General features: G+C 46.6%; 1 protein-coding gene across 1 annotated transcript in view; it reads left to right on the top strand.

The window, feature by feature from the left end:
• The window catches only part of ICOSLG (inducible T cell costimulator ligand), a 234,176-nt gene extending 219,303 nt beyond the window's left edge, over window positions 1-14,873 (top strand). Inside the window, exon 6 of the mRNA XM_077293551.1 lies at window positions 14,339-14,873. Coding sequence (XP_077149666.1) covers window positions 14,339-14,376 — 38 coding nt within the window. The 3' untranslated portion in view covers window positions 14,377-14,873. The remainder of the gene's footprint in view (window positions 1-14,338) is intronic.
• The last annotated feature ends 3,354 nt before the right edge of the window (window positions 14,874-18,227 follow it).

Raw genomic sequence — 18,227 nt, 5'->3', positions numbered from 1 at the left:
CCTCTTATTAACTGCTTTTTTTTAATAAAATTGGCTGTTCCGGCCTACTAAAGGTGTCTGTCTGCCCCTGCCTGGTGTTGTCCTCAACTGAATAAAGCTGAGCTTCTACCTTCTGTTCCAAATTACCATTTTTAACCCCTTAAGCCCCGAGGGTGGTTTGCACGTTAATGACCGGGCCAATTTTTACAATTCTGACCACTGTCCCTTTATGAGGTTATAACTCTGGAACGCTTCAACGGATCTTGGCGATTCTGACATTGTTTTCTCGTGACATATTGTACTTCATGTTAGTGGTAAAATTTCTTCGATATAACTTGCGTTTATTTGTGAAAAAAACGAATATTTGGCGAAAATTTTGAAAATTTCGCAATTTTCCAACTTTGAATTTTTATGCCCTTAAATCACAGACATATGTCACACAAAATACTTAATAAGTAACATTTCCCACATGTCTACTTTACATCAGCACAATTTTGGAACCAAAATTTTTTTTTGTGACGGAGTTATAAGGGTTAAAAGTTGACCAGCAATTTCTCATTTTTACAACACCATTTTTTTTTAGGGACCACATCTCATTTGAAGTCATTTTGACGGGTCTGTATGATAGAAAATACCCAAGTGTGACACCATTCTAAAAACTGCACCCCTCAAGGTACTCAAAACCACATTCAAGAAGTTTATTAACCCTTCAGGTGTTTCACAGGAATTTTTGGAATGTTTAAATAAAAATGAACATTTAACTTTTTTTCACACAAAATTTATTTCAGCTCCAATTTGTTTTATTTTACCAATAGCTTGGAAGCGAAGGAGCGCCATTTGACTTTTCAATGCAAAATTGACTGGAATTGAGATGGGACGCCATGTTGCGTTTGGAGAGCCCCTAATGTGCCTAAACATTGAAACCCCCCACGAGTGACACCATTTTGGAAAGTAGACCCCTTAAGGAACTTATCTAGATGTGTGTTGAGCACTTTGACCCAACAAGTGCTTCACAGAAGTTTATAATGCAGAGCCGTAAAAATAAAAAATCATATTTTTTCACAAAAATGATCTTTTCACCCCCATTTCCCCAAGGGTAAGAGAAGAAATTAGACCACAAAAGTTGTTGTGCAATTTGTCCTGAGTACGACGATACCCCATATGTGGGTGTAAACCATTGTTTGGGCGCATAGCAGAGCTCAGAAGGGAAGAAGCGCTATTTTACTTTTCAATGCAAAATTGACTGGAATTAAGATGGGATGCCATGTTGCGTTTGGAGAGCCCCTGATGTGCCTAAACATTAAACCCCCCCAAAAGTGACACCATTTTGGAAAGTAGACCCCCTAAGGAACTTATCTAGATGTGTTTTGAGAGCTTTGAACCCCCAAGTGTTTCACTACAGTTTATAACGCAGAGCCGTGAAAATAAAAATTATTTTTTTTTTTCACAAAAATGATTTTTTAGCCCCCAGTTTTGTATTTTCACAAGGGTATCAGGATAAATTGGACCCCAAAAGTTGTTGTCCAATTTGTCCTGAGTACGCTGATACCCCCTATGTGGGGAGGAACCACTGTTTGGGCGCATGACAGAGCTCGGAAGGGAAGGAGCGCCATTTGGACTGCAGACTTAAATGGATTGGTCTGCAGGCGTCACGTTGCATTTGCAGAGCCCCTGATGTACCCAAACAGTACAAACCCCCCACAAGTGACCCCATATTGGAAACTAGACCCCCCAAGGAACTTATCTAGATGTGTTGTGAGAACTTTGAACCCCCAAGTGTTTCACTACAGTTTACAACGCAGAGCCGTGAAAATAAAACATATTTTTTTTCCCACAAAAATGATTTTTAGCCCCCCAAATTTTTATTTTCCCAAGGATAACAAGAGAACTTGGACCCCAGAAGTTGTTGTTCAATTTGTCCCTAGTACGCTGATACCCCATATGTTGGGGTAAACCCCTTTTTGGACGCACGGGAGAGCTCGGAAGGGAAGGAGCACTGTTTTACTTTTTCAACGCAGAATTGACTGGAATTGAGATCGGACGCCATGTCGCGTTTGGAGAGCCCCTGATGTGCCTAAACAGTGGAAACTCCCCAATTCTACCTGAAACCCTACCCCTAACCGTTTACTGAACATTTTCTGACAGTCATAAGTGCCACGTATATAAGTGCCACGTATATAAGTGCCACGTATATAAGTGCCACGTATATAAGTGCCACGTATATAAGTGCCACGTATTTAAGTGCCACGTATTTAAGTGCCACGTATTTAAGTGCCACGTATTTAAGTGCCACGATATTTCAGTGCCACAATATTTCAGTGCCACAATATTTCAGTGCCACGTATTTCAGTGCCACGTATTTCAGTGCCACGTATTTCAGGCACTGAAAAATGCGTGGCATGTAAATACTTCAGTGCCACGATATTTCAGTGCCACGATATTTCAGTGCCACGTATTTCAGTGCCACGTATTTCAGGCACTGAAAAATACGTGGCACGTAAATACGTGGCACGTAAATACGTGGCACTTAAATACGTGGCACTTAAATACGTGGCACTGAAGTATTTACGTGCCACGTATTTTTCAGTGCCTGAAATACGTGGCACTGAAATACGTGGCACTGAAATACGTGGCACTGAAATACGTGGCACTGAAATACGTGGCACTGAAATATTGTGGCACTTAAATACGTGGTACTTAAATACGTGGTACTTAAATACGTGGCACTTAAATACGTGGCACTTAAATACGTGGCACTTAAATACGTGGCACTTATATACGTGGCACTTATATACGTGGCACTTATATACGTGGCACTTATATACGTGGCACTTAAATACGTGGCACTTAAATACGTGGCACTTATATACGTGGCCACTGAAATATCGTGGCACTTATATACGTATATACGTATATAAACGTATATTTCAGTGCCACGTATTTCAGTGCCACGTATTTCAGGTTAGGGGTAGGGTTAGGGTTTTTTGTTTTTTTCTTGTTTTCTTGTGTTTTTCTATAAAAACGCATGCGTTTTACCGCGTTTACATGCATTTTTTCACACATGCGTTTTTTTAAAAAACGCATGCAGATAAAAACGCAAGTGTGAAACCAGACTAAAAGACGCTTTTTATAGCAAAAAAGTTTTTGCGTCTCCACATTTTGAGACCTATAATTTTTCCACATTTTGGTCCACAGAGTCATGTGAGGTCTTGTTTTTTGCGGGACGAGTTGACGTTTTTATTGGTAACATATTCGGACACGTGACCATTTTTTATCACTTTTTATTCCGATTTTTGTGAGGCAGAATAACCAAAAACCAGCTATTCATGAATTTCTTTTGGGAGAGGCGTTTATACCGTTCTGCGCTTGGTAAAATTGATAAAGCAGTTTTATTCGTCGGGTCAGTACGATTACAGCGATACCTCATTTATATCATTTTTTTATGTTTTGACGCTTTTATACGATAAAAACTATTTTATAGAAAAAATAATTATTTTGGCATCGCTTTATTCTCAGGACTATAACTTTTTTATTTTTTTGCTGATGATGCTGTATGGCGGCTCGTTTTTTGCGGGACAAGATGACGTTTTCAGCGGTAACATGGTTATTTATATCTGTCTTTTTGATCGCGTGTTATTCCACTTTTTGTTCGGCGGTATGGTAATAAAGCGTTGTTTTTTGCCTCGTTTTTTTTTTTTTTTTCTTACGGTGTTTACTGAAGGGGTTAACTAGTGGGCCAGTTTTATAGGTTGGGTCGTTACGGACGCGGCGATACTAAATATGTGTACTTTTATTGTTTTTGTTTGTTTTTTTTAGATAAAGAAATGTATTTATGGGAATAATATTTTTTTTTTTATTATTATTTATTTAGGAATTTTTTTTTTTTTTTTTTACACATGTGGAAATTTTTTTTTTTACTTTTTTACTTTGTCCCAGGGGGGGACATCACAGATCGCAGATCTGATAGTGTGCACAGCACTCTATCATATCTGCGATCATACTTTCATCGGAGCAGGCTGCAGCTTTCATCTGCAGCCTGCTCCGACCCGGAAGTGCTCCCTGCAGGACCCGGATACAGCCCCTCGGCCATTTTGGATCCGGGGCCTGCAGGGAGAAGACGTTCGGTACGAGGTGAGTACATCACCTTGTACCGATCGTCTCAGGGAAGCCCGCAGGGAGCCCCCTCCCTGCGCGATGCTTCCCTGTACCGCCGGCACACCGCGATCATGTTTGATCGCGGTGTGCCGGGGGTTAATGTGCCGGGGGCGGTCCGTGACCGCTCCTGGCACATAGTGCCGGATGTCAGCTGCGATATGCAGCCGACACCCGGCCGCGATCGGCCGCGCTCCCCCCGTGAGCGCGGCCGATCGCGTATGACGTACTATACCGTCACCGGGAATTAAGGCCCACCCCATCTCGACGGTATAGTACGTCATATGGGATTAAGGGGTTAAAAATGCCATTGGCTGTTCCGGCCTACTAAAGGTGTCTGTCTGCCCCTGCCTGGTGTTGTCCTCAACTGAATAAAGCTGAGCTTCAACCTTCAGTTCCAAATTACCATTTTTAAAAATGCAATTGGCTGTTCCGGCCTACTAAAGGTGTCTGTCTGCCCCTGCCTGGTGTTGTCCTCAACTGAATAAAGCTGAGCTTCTACCTTCTGCCTCTTACTAACTGCTGTTTTTTTAAAAAATTGGCTGTTCCGGCCTACTAAAGGTGAATGTCTGCCCCTGCCTGGTGTTGTCCTCAACTGAATAAAGCTGAGCTTCTACCTTCTGTTCCAAATTACCATTTTTAAAAATGCCATTGGCTGTTCCGGCCTACTAAAGGTGTCTGTCTGCCCCTGCCTGGTGTTGTCCTCAACTGAATAAAGCTGAGCTTCAACCTTCAGTTCCAAATTACCATTTTTAAAAATGCAATTGGCTGTTCCGGCCTACTAAAGGTGTCTGTCTGCCCCTGCCTGGTGTTGTCCTCAACTGAATAAAGCTGAGCTTCTACCTTCTGCCTCTTACTAACTGCTGTTTTTTTAAAAAATTGGCTGTTCCGGCCTACTAAAGGTGTCTGTCTGCCCCTGCCAGGTGTTGTCCTCAACTGAATAAAGCTGAGCTTCAACCTTCAGTTCCAAATTACCATTTTTAAAAATGCAATTGGCTGTTCCGGCCTACTAAAGGTGTCTGTCTGCCCCTGCCTGGTGTTGTCCTCAACTGAATAAAGCTGAGCTTCTACCTTCTGCCTCTTACTAACTGCTTTTTTTTAATAAAATTGGCTGTTCCGGCCTACTAAAGGTGTCTGTCTGCCCCTGCCTGGTGTTGTCCTCAACTGAATAAAGCTGAGCTTCAACCTTCAGTTCCAAATTACCATTTTTAAAAATGCAATTGGCTGTTCCGGCCTACTAAAGGTGTCTGTCTGCCCCTGCCTGGTGTTGTCCTCAACTGAATAAAGCTGAGCTTCTACCTTCTGCCTCTTACTAACTGCTGTTTTTTTAAAAAATTGGCTGTTCCGGCCTACTAAAGATGTCTGTCTGCCCCTGCCTGGTGTTGTCCTCAACTGAACAAAGCTGAGCTTCCACATTCTGGCTTTCGCCCTATACTATCAGATATTAAACTGCATTTGGCCTACTAGTGTGGTTAGGCCCTTGAAACAGTGTCTGCTGCTCTTGGGTTTGCTACTCCACTGAACAAAGCAATGCCGCCTGTTTAGTCCTGTTACCAATTTTGAACTGCATTTAGCCTACTTTATTCTTTGGCCCTATATCTGTTTCCTCCTCATCCTGCCCATTGCCCAGCCACTGCTAGATGAGTCTGCTGGTACATTGACCTAGACCACTACATTCCCCTTATACTCTACACAGCCAGAATCTGACCCTGCTGAAAGTAAGGTTCCCCTTCCCGCATGTTATACCACCTTACACAGGGACAGAGAGGAAGGTGCAGATGAAAGTGCTCGTTGGCGACGTCACTGGCACAGGGCCCCTCAGAGTACGCAAAAGTGTCGCTGCTGGTGGGAGGCGCCCCCGCCATGCAAACACACATCGCTGTACTTTGAGGGGCCCTGTGCCAGTGCCAATGCGAACGAGTGGGCCCCCCCTGCTTGCTCAGGATCACAGCACTTGCAACGTTGAAATACTTACCTTTCCCTGCAACACCGCCGTGACGTAGTCCGCATTTCCTGGGCCCACGAAAAACTTGAGCCGGCCCTACTCCCCCCACAACTTTTGCCAAATGACCCCCAATTCCCTATGCCCAACTATTATTATAAAGTTAATTAAGATTGACAAGCTTCAGAAACAAGAATGGATGTTTTTGGCATTAAAATGGGCACTGTAGGTGTTTTCCTGGCCTCCACTCACTGCCGACTATGCTTCCCCATTGACTTGCATTGGGTTTCGTGTTTCGGTCGATCCCCGACTTTTAGCGATAATCGGCCGACTGCACTCGACTCGACTCTGGACAAAATCGGGTTTCACAAAACCCGACTCGATCTTAAAAAAATGAAAGTCGCTCAACTCTAGTCCAGACCATTAGCACATCCAGGCCCCTCGAGTTGTTGATGGTGGACTATCTGTTGATCGGAACGGCGAATAGTGGCTACCAGTACTGTCTGGTGATGGTGGACCACTTCACGAAATTCGCCGTCGCTGTTGCTACCAAAGATCAGACTGCCGAATCAGCTGCACAGGCCATCTGTCAACACTTCGTTCGGGTCTACGGGTGTCCGGAGCGGCTGCACTCGGATCAGGGGGCGTGTTTCGAAGGGCGAGTCATTGAAGAACTTCAGCAGATGTATGGAATCAAGAAGTCCAGGACCACCCCGTATCATCCACAAGGGAATTGCGCGTGTGAACGTTTCAACCGGACTCTCTTACAACTGATCCGAACCTTAGCAGAAGACAAAAAGCCCGACTGGCCTCGATTCCTCCCAGAACTGCTGTGGGCCTATAACAATCAAGTCCATTCTGTCACCGGATACACGCCTTACACCCTCCTTTTTGGCCGCCCAGGTAAAGGCATCCATGAGCTACACCTGTCTAACTCTGATGAAGACACCTGTGGTACCTATCCTTCCTGGCTAAAAGCACACCGTCAAAGGATGGAAACTGTATACCGGCTGGTGGAACAGCAGATCCAGGACCAGGTCCACACTGATCCACTTCCAGTACAAGAAGACCTACTGAGTGTGGGTCAACTAGTCCTAGTTCGTATAAAGAAACCGCAAGGAAAACTCCGGCCCAAGTGGGAGACCGAAGTCTATCGAATAGTTGGACACCCGTACCCTGGTGGTCCCGTCTACCAAGTACAAGGCGAAGACAGCGGCAGCCTCCGCACCCTGCACCGTAACATGTTGCGCCCCTGTCGTTCTCAGCCTGACTCCCCTCCTATAATGCCTAGAGAGACGGATGTCACTAATACTGTGGGAGACACCGATACCGGGGATGTAGAAGTGGAAAACATCCCTACCCCTGCTCGCCTGACTGACGCGTCTGAACCCCTTACCTCCTCGACTGACTTACCGACTGGGGCGGAGAGTGGAGTGACTGATCGGGGAGAGAGACTAGCACCCGTTAGGCGGACAGCTAGGACCACCGCAGGAGTGCCCCCGGGACAGTCCTACAGAGACCAATATGTGTGGCCCTCTTCACAGCCGGGTCCTACAACCTCCACAGCCATCGCCGCCCTGGAGTCAGTCGTTGACAGGGACTGCCAACCTTCAAGTGGGGGGGCGTGTAATGAGCTGGCCGGCTCTGACTGTTCTGTGATCATTGACATAGAATCTGTGACAGACACTGCCCCCGTGTGGCCAGAAGTTCTACCTATGTCGAATGTGATTACAGGGAAACAAGCTGTATTTGCAAAACTCCCCCCTGCTGTGTCATGTGATCAGGAAGGAGAGGAAGAAAAAGCCCGGGAAGTCTGTCTGTGCAGAGAGAGATCAGTGTGTGATCTGGCGTCCTCCCATATATGCGACATAGGAGATTGCCTGGACGATTCCCCTCTCTTGGAAGCTGGCATCCAGATTGTTCCCAGCTCCCACACTGCGGAGCACTCAGCGGTGACATCTCCACAGATCCTGAACCCACGAACTGTAAGCGGGTCCTCTGTTGAGAGGCCGAACATTCCACCCCTACCTGCCGTACCCCAAGGACTACAGTTTGGACCTGAGAGACGGAATTTTGTTTAATCCCTGTTGTTTTCTCTTCGGCTGGAGCGTCCCCCTGCAGTGACAGGCCTGCGACGTGGGAAGATAACCTTCTGGAGCAAAGAGACTGGTAACGTGTGGATAGGGAAAGTGAGGGACAGTTTGTATTACACGTTATTTCTGTGGATAGGCATATTTTGTGTTGTGTATTATTGTGTTCCGCTGTGTTAAGGAAAAATGTATAACAGTAAAGATATGTTTGTTAAAATGGAATCTGGGTGTGGAAGTTTTGCTGAGCCAGATCATGGATATGCATGGGCGAACTTGCCCTCGTGCACTTCAGGGGGACACCACAGACATGCATTGTGATCTAAAGGTACCTTCACACGAAACAACATCGCTAGCGATCCGTGACATTGCAGCGTCCTGGCTAGCGATATCGTTTAGTTTGACACGCAGCAGCGATCAGGATCCTGCTGTGATGTCGCTGGTCGCTGAATAAAGTCCAGAACTTTATTTGGTCGTCCGATCGCTGTGTATCGTTGTGTTTGAAAGCAAAAGCAACGATACCAGCGATGTTTTACACTGGTAACCAGGGTAAACATCGGGTTACCAAGCGCAGGGCCGCGCTTAGTAACCCGATGTTTACCCTGGTTACCAGCGTAAAAGTAAAAAAAACAAACAGCACATACTTACATGCGTCCCCCAGCCTCTGCTTCCTGACACTTACTGAGCGCCGGCCCTAAAAGTGAAAGTGAAAGCACAGCGGTGACGTCACCGCTGTGCTGTTAGGGCCGGAGCTCAGTCAGTGTCAGGAAGCAGACGCTGGGGGACGCGCAGGTGAGCATGTGCTGTTTGTTTTTTTTACTTTTACGCTGGTAACCAGGGTAAACATCGGGTTACTAAGCGCGGCCCTGCGCTTAGCAACCCGATGTTTACCCTGGTTACCCGGGGACCTCGGCATCGTTGGTCGCTGGAGAGCGGTCTGTGTGACAGCTCTCCAGCGATCAAACAGCGACACTGCAGCGATCGGCATCGTTGTCGCTATCGCTGCAGCGTCGCTTCGTGTGAAGGTACCTTAACTCTCAGGCTCCATAGCTCACAATCCACTGCTGCTCTGAACGTGAGACCACCATCATCTTATAGAGGGGGACACCACAGACATACATTGTGATCTAACTCTCAGGCTCCATAGCTCACCATCCACTACTGCTCCGAATGTGAGACCACCATCATCTTATAGACAATCATCTTTTCTATCTCATACATGAATGTGACTTGCAGCTATTTAGCATATGATTAGTTCTCCAGATTCTCTTCAGGTCGCTGCATGTTACTTTTTTTCTCCTGGTGGTGGAAAAAGCTTTTTCTTCCTGCAAACTACGTAATGTAACCTGTACAAGAGGAATCAAAAGAAGGTGATTTCCCAAGAAAAGAGAAACCTCATCATCCACCTCATCGATAGCTGTCTCTTGGCCAAGAAGAAGCAAAATGGGCAGCACGGTGGCTCAGTGGTTAGCACTGCAGCCTTGCAGCGCTGGAGTCCTGGGTTCAAATCCCACCAAGGACAACATCTGCAAGGAGTTTGTATGTTCTCCCCGTGTTTGCGTGGGTTTCCTCCGGGTTCTCCGGGAACAAGAAATTTAGATTATGAGCCCCATCGGGGATAGCAATGATAATGTGTGTAAAGCTGCGGAATATGTTAGTGCTATATAAAAAAAATAAAGAAGAAATAAAGAAAATGGTGGAGAAGCCTCAACTTCAATAATGTCATAAGAAGCGTCAGCTCGATTTTGCACAAAAGTACAAAAACAGTAGAAGATTGGAAACGGGTGATTTGGGGCAATGAGACGAAAGTCAATAGACTGCTATGATGGGTGCAACTGGGTCTGGAAGGGAAAAGGGACTGACGGATCGAAAAATTGAAGAAAATATCAAGTTCGGTGGAGGAAGCCTGATGATATGGGGTTATTTCACATCCTGAGGCTTTGGATACTTGACCAGTATCAATGGTGGCCTAAACGCTGAGCTATATGTGAGTATCCTATAAGAAGAGTTACTTTGTATACTCTAGTAATATGGGTATATAAAGGACAACAGTGTTCCAGTAGGACAACAACACAAAGCATACATCGAGATTGGTAAAGAAATGGGTCAATGACAATGAAGTAGAGGTGCTGGATTGGCCCCAAACCTCAACCTACTTGAACACTTGTGGGTAGAGTTAAAGAAAAAGCTGTATACTTACCCAAGTGAGTCAACCAGTGTGCACCATCTTTGCGAATGCATAGAAGGGACCCGGTCGAGACATGTTTGAATATGATTGAGAGCTGCCCAGAAGGATTCAGGCCGTGGTGAAAGCCAAAGGTATGTGGCGCCCCTAGGGGTATTTGCCACAAAAATAGTTATTGACACCAAATACAAATACTAGAATAGCAAGACTGCACTACCATCTCCGGCCAGAAGGGGGAGCTTCAGAGACTCCCCTTGATCTATTCTGGTCTGAGAAAAGGACTGGCAGTTGGGTTGAGGAGTTGAAAGTGAGAGGTCGTATAACTGAACTCCTAACAGCCCTATGACGGATTATAGGCCCGTGATACCCATAGTAGGAAAAGAGGAATAGAGAAAAAGGACATTGTGAGAACCGGGTAGCAATAACCTCTACCCAGAATAGGTTCAGAGACGGATACCGGATCCGTGGCTATATTCATTATATATAATACAGCAACCGGAAGGAAGTGAGGTGATATCAGCTTCACCAGGGTAAGACGCAGCAACAGACACAGAGTTCAGCGGTACTCCCAGAGGGGGGTAAGCCGACAAAAAAAGAACTCGAGTTGTCCGTCGAACCAGAGCACAGAAGAGACAGATTGGGTCGGCAGCCAGTTCACAAACAGCAGCAGGGCCATACAGAAACTGCGCATAATAAGAGGTGGAAATCCTGACAGGATCAAAGTAATTCAGAGTTCTTAAACAGACTCCGGTGACAGTATTGGTGGCAAATCCCTTTTTGTTGAAGTAAACTGGTTAAACTTTTCAGCGCCTCAGTCTTTCATTTGGACAATAGCCATCAATCCAGGATCGGGGTCATCACAGCTGAGAAGACCTGCTGCTGATCAAGTAAGTGTCTGTTCCTTCATGATATCCCTTACATTGTGCATCGCCTGAGGCCACAGCACCGGGTCAAGCCACTAGTGACATCCCCCTCAAGAGACGGACCTCATTGATCTGGTGCTGGGTACCTCGGTCTCCCGGGCGTCACAGGTGCACTTGCAAAATAATAGGAAAATTGTCTTTTCTGAGAGGAAGAGGATTTGAACTCTAGTGTCACCTATTGGAAGTACCCTTCCTACAAGTCAAAATCCTTTAACAAGCCTTGCAATATGACTTAGGAAAAAAGCCAATCCAGAATCCCAATTTGCAGACAGTGTTTCTGGGTATTGCCCCTCATCAGTGCTAAGTATGAGATCTGATTTGACTAGGTAAGAGGCTAAGATCTAAGGGGTAAGGTTTCTCCTTGTGGAAAGTGACAAGCCAGGTCTGGCATGTCAGTATCAAGAGGCTTAAAGGCTTAAACATAGTCCTCTAGGAAATATTATCTTAAGTCCATATTTCAAGGCTCATTCAAGGGTTGATATTGACTTGTAGAATTGCTACTGCCAATGGTTTTCACTAGAGTTCAAATCCTCTTCCTCTCTGAAGAGAAAATTTGCATATTTAATTTCCCAAAGGAGCATGCGTGGCATTTAAGCCTCCTCACACTGGCATGCCAGACCTGGATTGTCACTCTCCACAAAGAGAAACCTTACCGCATAGATAACAAAATAATAAAAAAATAAATGTAAATGTGTGTGCCTGATGCCGTTGACAGAACACTTCCAATCGAAGTGCTGTCCTTTGCTAAGCTGAGCCATCTGTGATGATGTAGTAGGTTTATTTTTATGTACAGTGGGGCAAAAAAGTATTTAGTCAGTCAGCAATAGTGCAAGTTCCACCACTTAAAAAGATGAGAGGCGTCTGTAATTTACATCATAGGTAGACCTCAACTATGGGAGACAAACTGAGAAAAAAAAATCCAGAAAATCACATTTTCTGTTTTTTTATCATTTTATTTGCATATTATGGTGAAAAATAAGTATTTGGTCAGAAACAAAATTTCATCTCAATACTTTGTAATATATCCTTTGTTGGCAATGACAGAGGTCAAACGTTTTCTGTAAGTCTTCACAAGGTTGCCACACACTGTTGTTGGTATGTTGGCCCATTCCTCCATGCAGATCTCCTCTAGAGCAGTGATGTTTTTGGCTTTTCGCTTGGCAACACGGACTTTCAACTCCCTCCAAAGGTTTTCTATAGGGTTGAGATCTGGAGACTGGCTAGGCCACTCCAGGACCTTGAAATGCTTCTTACGAAGCCACTCCTTCGTTGCCCTGGCGGTGTGCTTTGGATCATTGTCATGTTGAAAGACCCAGCCACGTTTCATCTTCAATGCCCTTGCTGATGGAAGGAGGTTTGCACTCAAAATCTCACGATACATGGCCCCATTCATTCTTTCATGTACCCGGATCAGTCGTCCTGGCCCCTTTGCAGAGAAACAGCCCCAAAGCATGATGTTTCAACCACCATGCTTTACAGTAGGTATGGTGTTGGATGGATGCAACTCAGTATTCTTTTTCCTCCAAACACGACAAGTTGTGTTTCTACCAAACAGTTCCAGTTTGGTTTCATCAGACCATAGGACATTCTCCCAAAACTCCTCTGGATCATCCAAATGCTCTCTAGCAAACTTCAGACAGGCCCGGACATGTACTGGCTTAAGCAGTGGGACACGTCTGGCACTGCAGGATCTGAGTCCATGGTGGCGTAGTGTGTTACTTATGGTAGGCCTTGTTACATTGGTCCCAGCTCTCTGCAGTTCATTCACTAGGTCCCCCCGCGTGGTTCTGGGATTTTTGTTCACCGTTCTTGTGATCATTCTGACCCCACGGGGTGGGATTTTGCGTGGAGACCCAGATCGAGGGAGATTATCAGTGGTCTTTAATGTCTTCCATTTTCTAATTATTGCTCCCACTGTTGATTTCTTCACTCAAAGCTGGTTGGCTATTGCAGATTCAGTCTTCCCAGCCTGGTGCAGGGCTAAAATTTTGTTTCTGGTGTCCTTTGACAGCTCTTTGGTCTTCACCATAGTGGAGTTTGGAGTCAGACTGTTTGAGGGTGTGCACATGTGTCTTTTTATACTGATAACAAGTTTAAACAGGTGCCATTACTACAGGTAATGAGTGGAGGAAAGAGGAGACTCTTAAAGAAGAAGTTACAGGTCTGTGAGAGCCAGAAATCTTGATTGTTTTTTTTTTGACCAAATACTTATTTTCCACCATAATATGCAAATAAAATGATAAAAAAACAGACAATGTGATTTTCTGGATTTTTTTTTCTCAGTTTGTCTCCCATAGTTGAGGTCTACCTATGATGTAAATTACAGACGCCTCTCATCTTTTTAAGTGGTGGAACTTGCACTATTGCTGACTGACTAAATACTTTTTTGCCCCACTGTAACTGTATATGCTGTATTGTTTTAGCTCATGTAAAATCTTCTGTACATTTTTTATAAATTCTGCCTATCGTTATGGATTAAATATAAAATTTAATAGTTCTGTTCTTTTTGTTCTGTAAACCGCACTCCTGAAGCCATACACTACCTGTCGGGCTTCCAATCAACCTGTATAAATGATCAGTGGTGGCAGGGAGTAATTATTTGGCTATTGTGGAATTAGCAGTGACCGCACCGGGTTATCTATAAATTCCATGTGCTGGAATCGGAGGTGTATATACCATACGCTCACTGTTAGTTTCCCAATAACCGGCCTATTTGTGGAAACAGCCTGTGGCCTCCTCCGTTAATCGTCGGTCAATTGCATAATTATCTGGATGATACAGGGCAGCAGAGGGCTGTGATCTTTGACAATTGGTGGGATTCTGTGTGATCCCTCTGGTGTCATTCTTTGACAATATGCTAAATAGCTACAAGTCAAATTTATGTATGAGATAGCCAAGATGATTGCCTATAAAATGATGGTTCCTTCACATTAGAAGCCGTAATGAATGGTGAGATATGGAGCCTGAAAGGTTTTGTGGGGCTACAGATCGGTCACACAGGGGTCCGGTGTCACATTCTCTCCTGGTCATCCATTTTTCACCATTTTTCATGCGTTTCTTTCCCTCTTAGTTCCAACCAACCAAGTCAGCGATCTGGGAAGTGGCTGAGCCATGACCTCACCAATAGAATGTGATCACCACCCTCCGCGGAGTCTGGACAACACATGGATGTAACACATGGACGTGAAAGGAAAGTTCAGACCAATGTGGAGCAGCAGCATGGAGGATGACGGTGAAAGGACACAGGGGCCATCACCTCCAAGAGCGTTGACCAAGCAGACCCCAGGCAGGATATATACAGAAGGATGGAACTGATGCTGAGTGATGGAGAGCAATGGGAGGACTTATGAGTGATGGGAGGAGTATATGGAATAATGGGAGGAGTCCTATAGAGTAATAGGAGAGGTTATGTAGGATAAGAGGAGGAGCTCTATCTACAATGGCTACGGCGGGGGTGCTGGAGCAGTGGCGAGGCTGCAGGAGGGACTGCGGGAATGCAGGAGGGACGGGGGGTGCAGGAGGGATGGCGGAAGTGCAGGAGGGACGGTGGGGGTGCTGGAGCAATGGCAAGGCTGCAGGAGGGACGGGGGTGCAGGAGGGAAGGTGGGGGTTCAGGAGGGACGGGGGTGCTGGAGCAGTGGCGAGGCTGCAGGAGGGACAGTGGCAATGCAGGAGGGACGGCGAGTGTGCTGAAGCAATGGTGAGGCTGCAGGAGGGACTGTGGGAATGCAGGAGGGACGGGGGGTGCAGGAGGGATGGCAGGAGGGACGGTGGGGGTGCTGGAGCAATGGCAAGGCTGCAGGAGGGACAGGGTGCAGGAGGGATGGCGGAAGTGCAGGAGGGACGGTGGGGGTGCTGGAGCAATGGCGAGGCTGCAGGAGGGAAGGTGGAGGTTCAGGAGGGAAGGTGGGGGTTCAGGAGGGACGGCGGGGGAGCGGGAGGGACGGCGGGGGTTCAGGAGGGACGGTGGGGGTTCAGTAGGGACAGGGGGTGCAGGAGGGAAGGTGGGGGTTTAGGAGGGAAGGTGGGGGTTTAGGAGGGACGGTGGGGGTGCTGGAGCAATGGCAAGGCTGCAGGAGGGACAGGGTGCAGGAGGGATGGCGGAAGTGCAGGAGGGACGGTGGGGGTGCTGGAGCAATGGCGAGGCTGCAGGAGGGAAGGTGGAGGTTCAGGAGGGAAGGTGGAGGTTCAGGAGGGACGGTGGGGGTTCAGTAGGGACAGGGGGTGCAGGAGGGAAGGTGGGGGTTTAGGAGGGAAGGTGGGGGTTTAGGAGGGACGGTGGGGTTTTTGGGGGTTTAGGAGGGACGGCGGGGGTGCAGGAGGCATTGCTGGGGTTCAGGAGGGAAAGTGGGGGTTCAGGAGGGACGGCGGGGGTGGAGGAGGGACGGCAGGAACGCAGGAGGGATGGCGGAAGTGCAGGAGGGACGGCAGGGGTGCAGGAGGGACGGCGGGGGTGCTGAAGCAATTGCGAGGCTGCAGGAGGGACTGCGGGAATGCAGAAGGGATGGCGGAAGTGCAGGAAGGATGGGGAGTGCAGGACGGTGGATGTGCTGGAGCCATGGCAAGGCTGCAGAATGGGAAGGTGGGGGTGCAGGAGGGACGGCGGGGGTTCAGGAAGGAGGGACGGTGGGGGTTTAGGAGCGATGGCGGGGGTGGAGGGACGGTGGGGGTGCAGGAGGGAAGGTGGGAGTTCGGGAGGGACGGTGGGGGTGCGGGAGGGACGGCGGGGGTTCAGGAGGGACGCAGGAGTACAGGGGCAGAGAATAAAACCCTGCCTCGGCAATTTCCCAATCCCTCATCTTAATGAATCAGACGCCAATTACTTTTATCAGAAATACGAAACAGTGAGATAAAAATAACCAACTGGGAAATCCATCATCTATCCGGATTGATGATTCTGAAGAAGAGTGCAGACCTTCCCTCAACCCTGGACAGAAAGCAAAAACACTCTGATCCCTGATTGGACAAAAATAAACGCACAGCCCAAAAATTCTCTTGCCTGGGCAGAACTATAAATTACAGATAACCCGCATGGGCCGCAGCTCTATATACACTGAGGATGAATAGTGACCATGTCAGAGAGGTCGTCCGTCCACCAGAACTACAGAGACTAACTGCTGCTGAGCGCAGGGGCCGACGTCGCAGTGACGATTATGCTAATCACACTCTGATCCGAGTCTGAGTATCGGGAGATCTGATTCTTTCAGAGGAGCAGAAGATGGAGAAAAGAATGTGGGAATCAGACTGCACTCAGATGTCATCTGATGTTTCCATGGACTCATTGACTTTCATGGGATATCAGATCAAACCAGAGGAGCATTGCACGGCGAATAAGCCTCCTTACCTTGACAAGCCAGCCGGTATGTCACTCTCCATAAGGAGAAACGTTACCCCTTAGACCCCAGATCAAACTTAGACATGCACAAAATTCTCACTCAGACAGACGTTGTCTGAGAAAAGTATCAAACATGTTCACGACCCCATAGATGAACATTGGTCCGAGTGTGATCCAATGTTTTAGCGGTGACTATGCAGTTTTCTTCAGCCTGTATTGGAGATCTTTGGTTCTTGTGCCCGTACGGGGATATGTCATTTTCTTCTGACCGTATGGAGGATCTGTGATTTTTCTTCTGACCATACAGGGATCTGCTATTTTTCATCTGACCATACGGGGGATCTGCTATGTTTCTTCTTACCATACGGGGGATCTGCTATGTTTCTTCTGACCATACGGGGGATCTGCTATGTTTCTTCTGACCATACGGGGGATCTGCTATTTTTCTTCTGATCATACAGGGATCTGCTATTTTTCTTCTGACCATACGGGGGATCTGCTATGTTTCTTCTGACCATACGGGGGATCTGCTATTTTTCTTCTGATCATACAGGGATCTGCTATTTTTCTTCTGACCATACAGGGATCTGCTATTTTTCTTCTGACCATACGGGGGATCTGCTATTTTTCTTCTGACCATACAGGGATCTGCTATGTTTCTTCTGACCACACGGGGGATCTGCTATGTTTCTTCTGACCATACGGGGGATCTGCTATGTTTCTTCTGACCATACAGGGATCTGCTATGTTTCTTCTGACCATACGGGGGATCTGCTATGTTTCTTCTGACCATACGGGGGATCTGCTATGTTTCTTCTGACCATACAGGGATCTGCTATTTTTCTTCTGACCATACGGGGGATCTGCTATGTTTCTTCTGACCATACGGGGGATCTGCTATGTTTCTTCTGACCATACGGGGGATCTGCTATTTTTCTTCTGACCATACAGGGATCTGCTATTTTTCTTCTGACCATACGGGGGATCTGCTATGTTTCTTCTGACCATAGGGGATCTGCTGTTTTTCTTTTGACCATACAGGGATCTGCTATGTTTCTTCTGACCATACAGGGATCTGCTATTTTTCTTCTGACCATACGGGGGATCTGCTATGTTTCTTCTGACCATACGGGGGATCTGCTATGTTTCTTCTGACCATACGGGGGATCTGCTATGTTTCTTCTGACCATAGGGGATCTGCTGTTTTTCTTTTGACCATACAGGGATCTGCTATTTTTCTTCTGACCATACAGGGATCTGCTATTTTTCTTCTGACAGTATGGGGATCTGCTATTTTTCTTCTGACCATAGGGGATCTGCTGTTTTTCTTTTGACCATACAGGGATCTGCTGTTTTTCTTCTGACCGTAAAGGGGATCTGCTATTTTTCTTCTGACCACACTGGGATCTGTGTTTTCTGCCCATATGGGGGTTCCACGGGTTTGTTCTGCCTGTGCAGGGGATCTGCAGTTTTCTGCTCGGTCTACGCAATTTTCACTGTATTATTATTCAATGTTTTATGTATTATGTGAGTATATTCCACAGCTTTTTCGTCTCACATTGTGGGCACCTTCAGTGGACAATATTGGCAGCACATCCACTGATGCAGGTGTTCAATATTTGTG

The sequence above is a fragment of the Ranitomeya variabilis genome, chromosome 3 (assembly GCF_051348905.1).
Source record: "Ranitomeya variabilis isolate aRanVar5 chromosome 3, aRanVar5.hap1, whole genome shotgun sequence".
In the NCBI taxonomy this organism is placed as follows: domain Eukaryota; kingdom Metazoa; phylum Chordata; class Amphibia; order Anura; family Dendrobatidae; genus Ranitomeya; species Ranitomeya variabilis.
The sequence above is the reverse complement of the archived record's forward strand: the minus strand, read 5'-3'. Positions and strand labels throughout refer to the sequence as shown.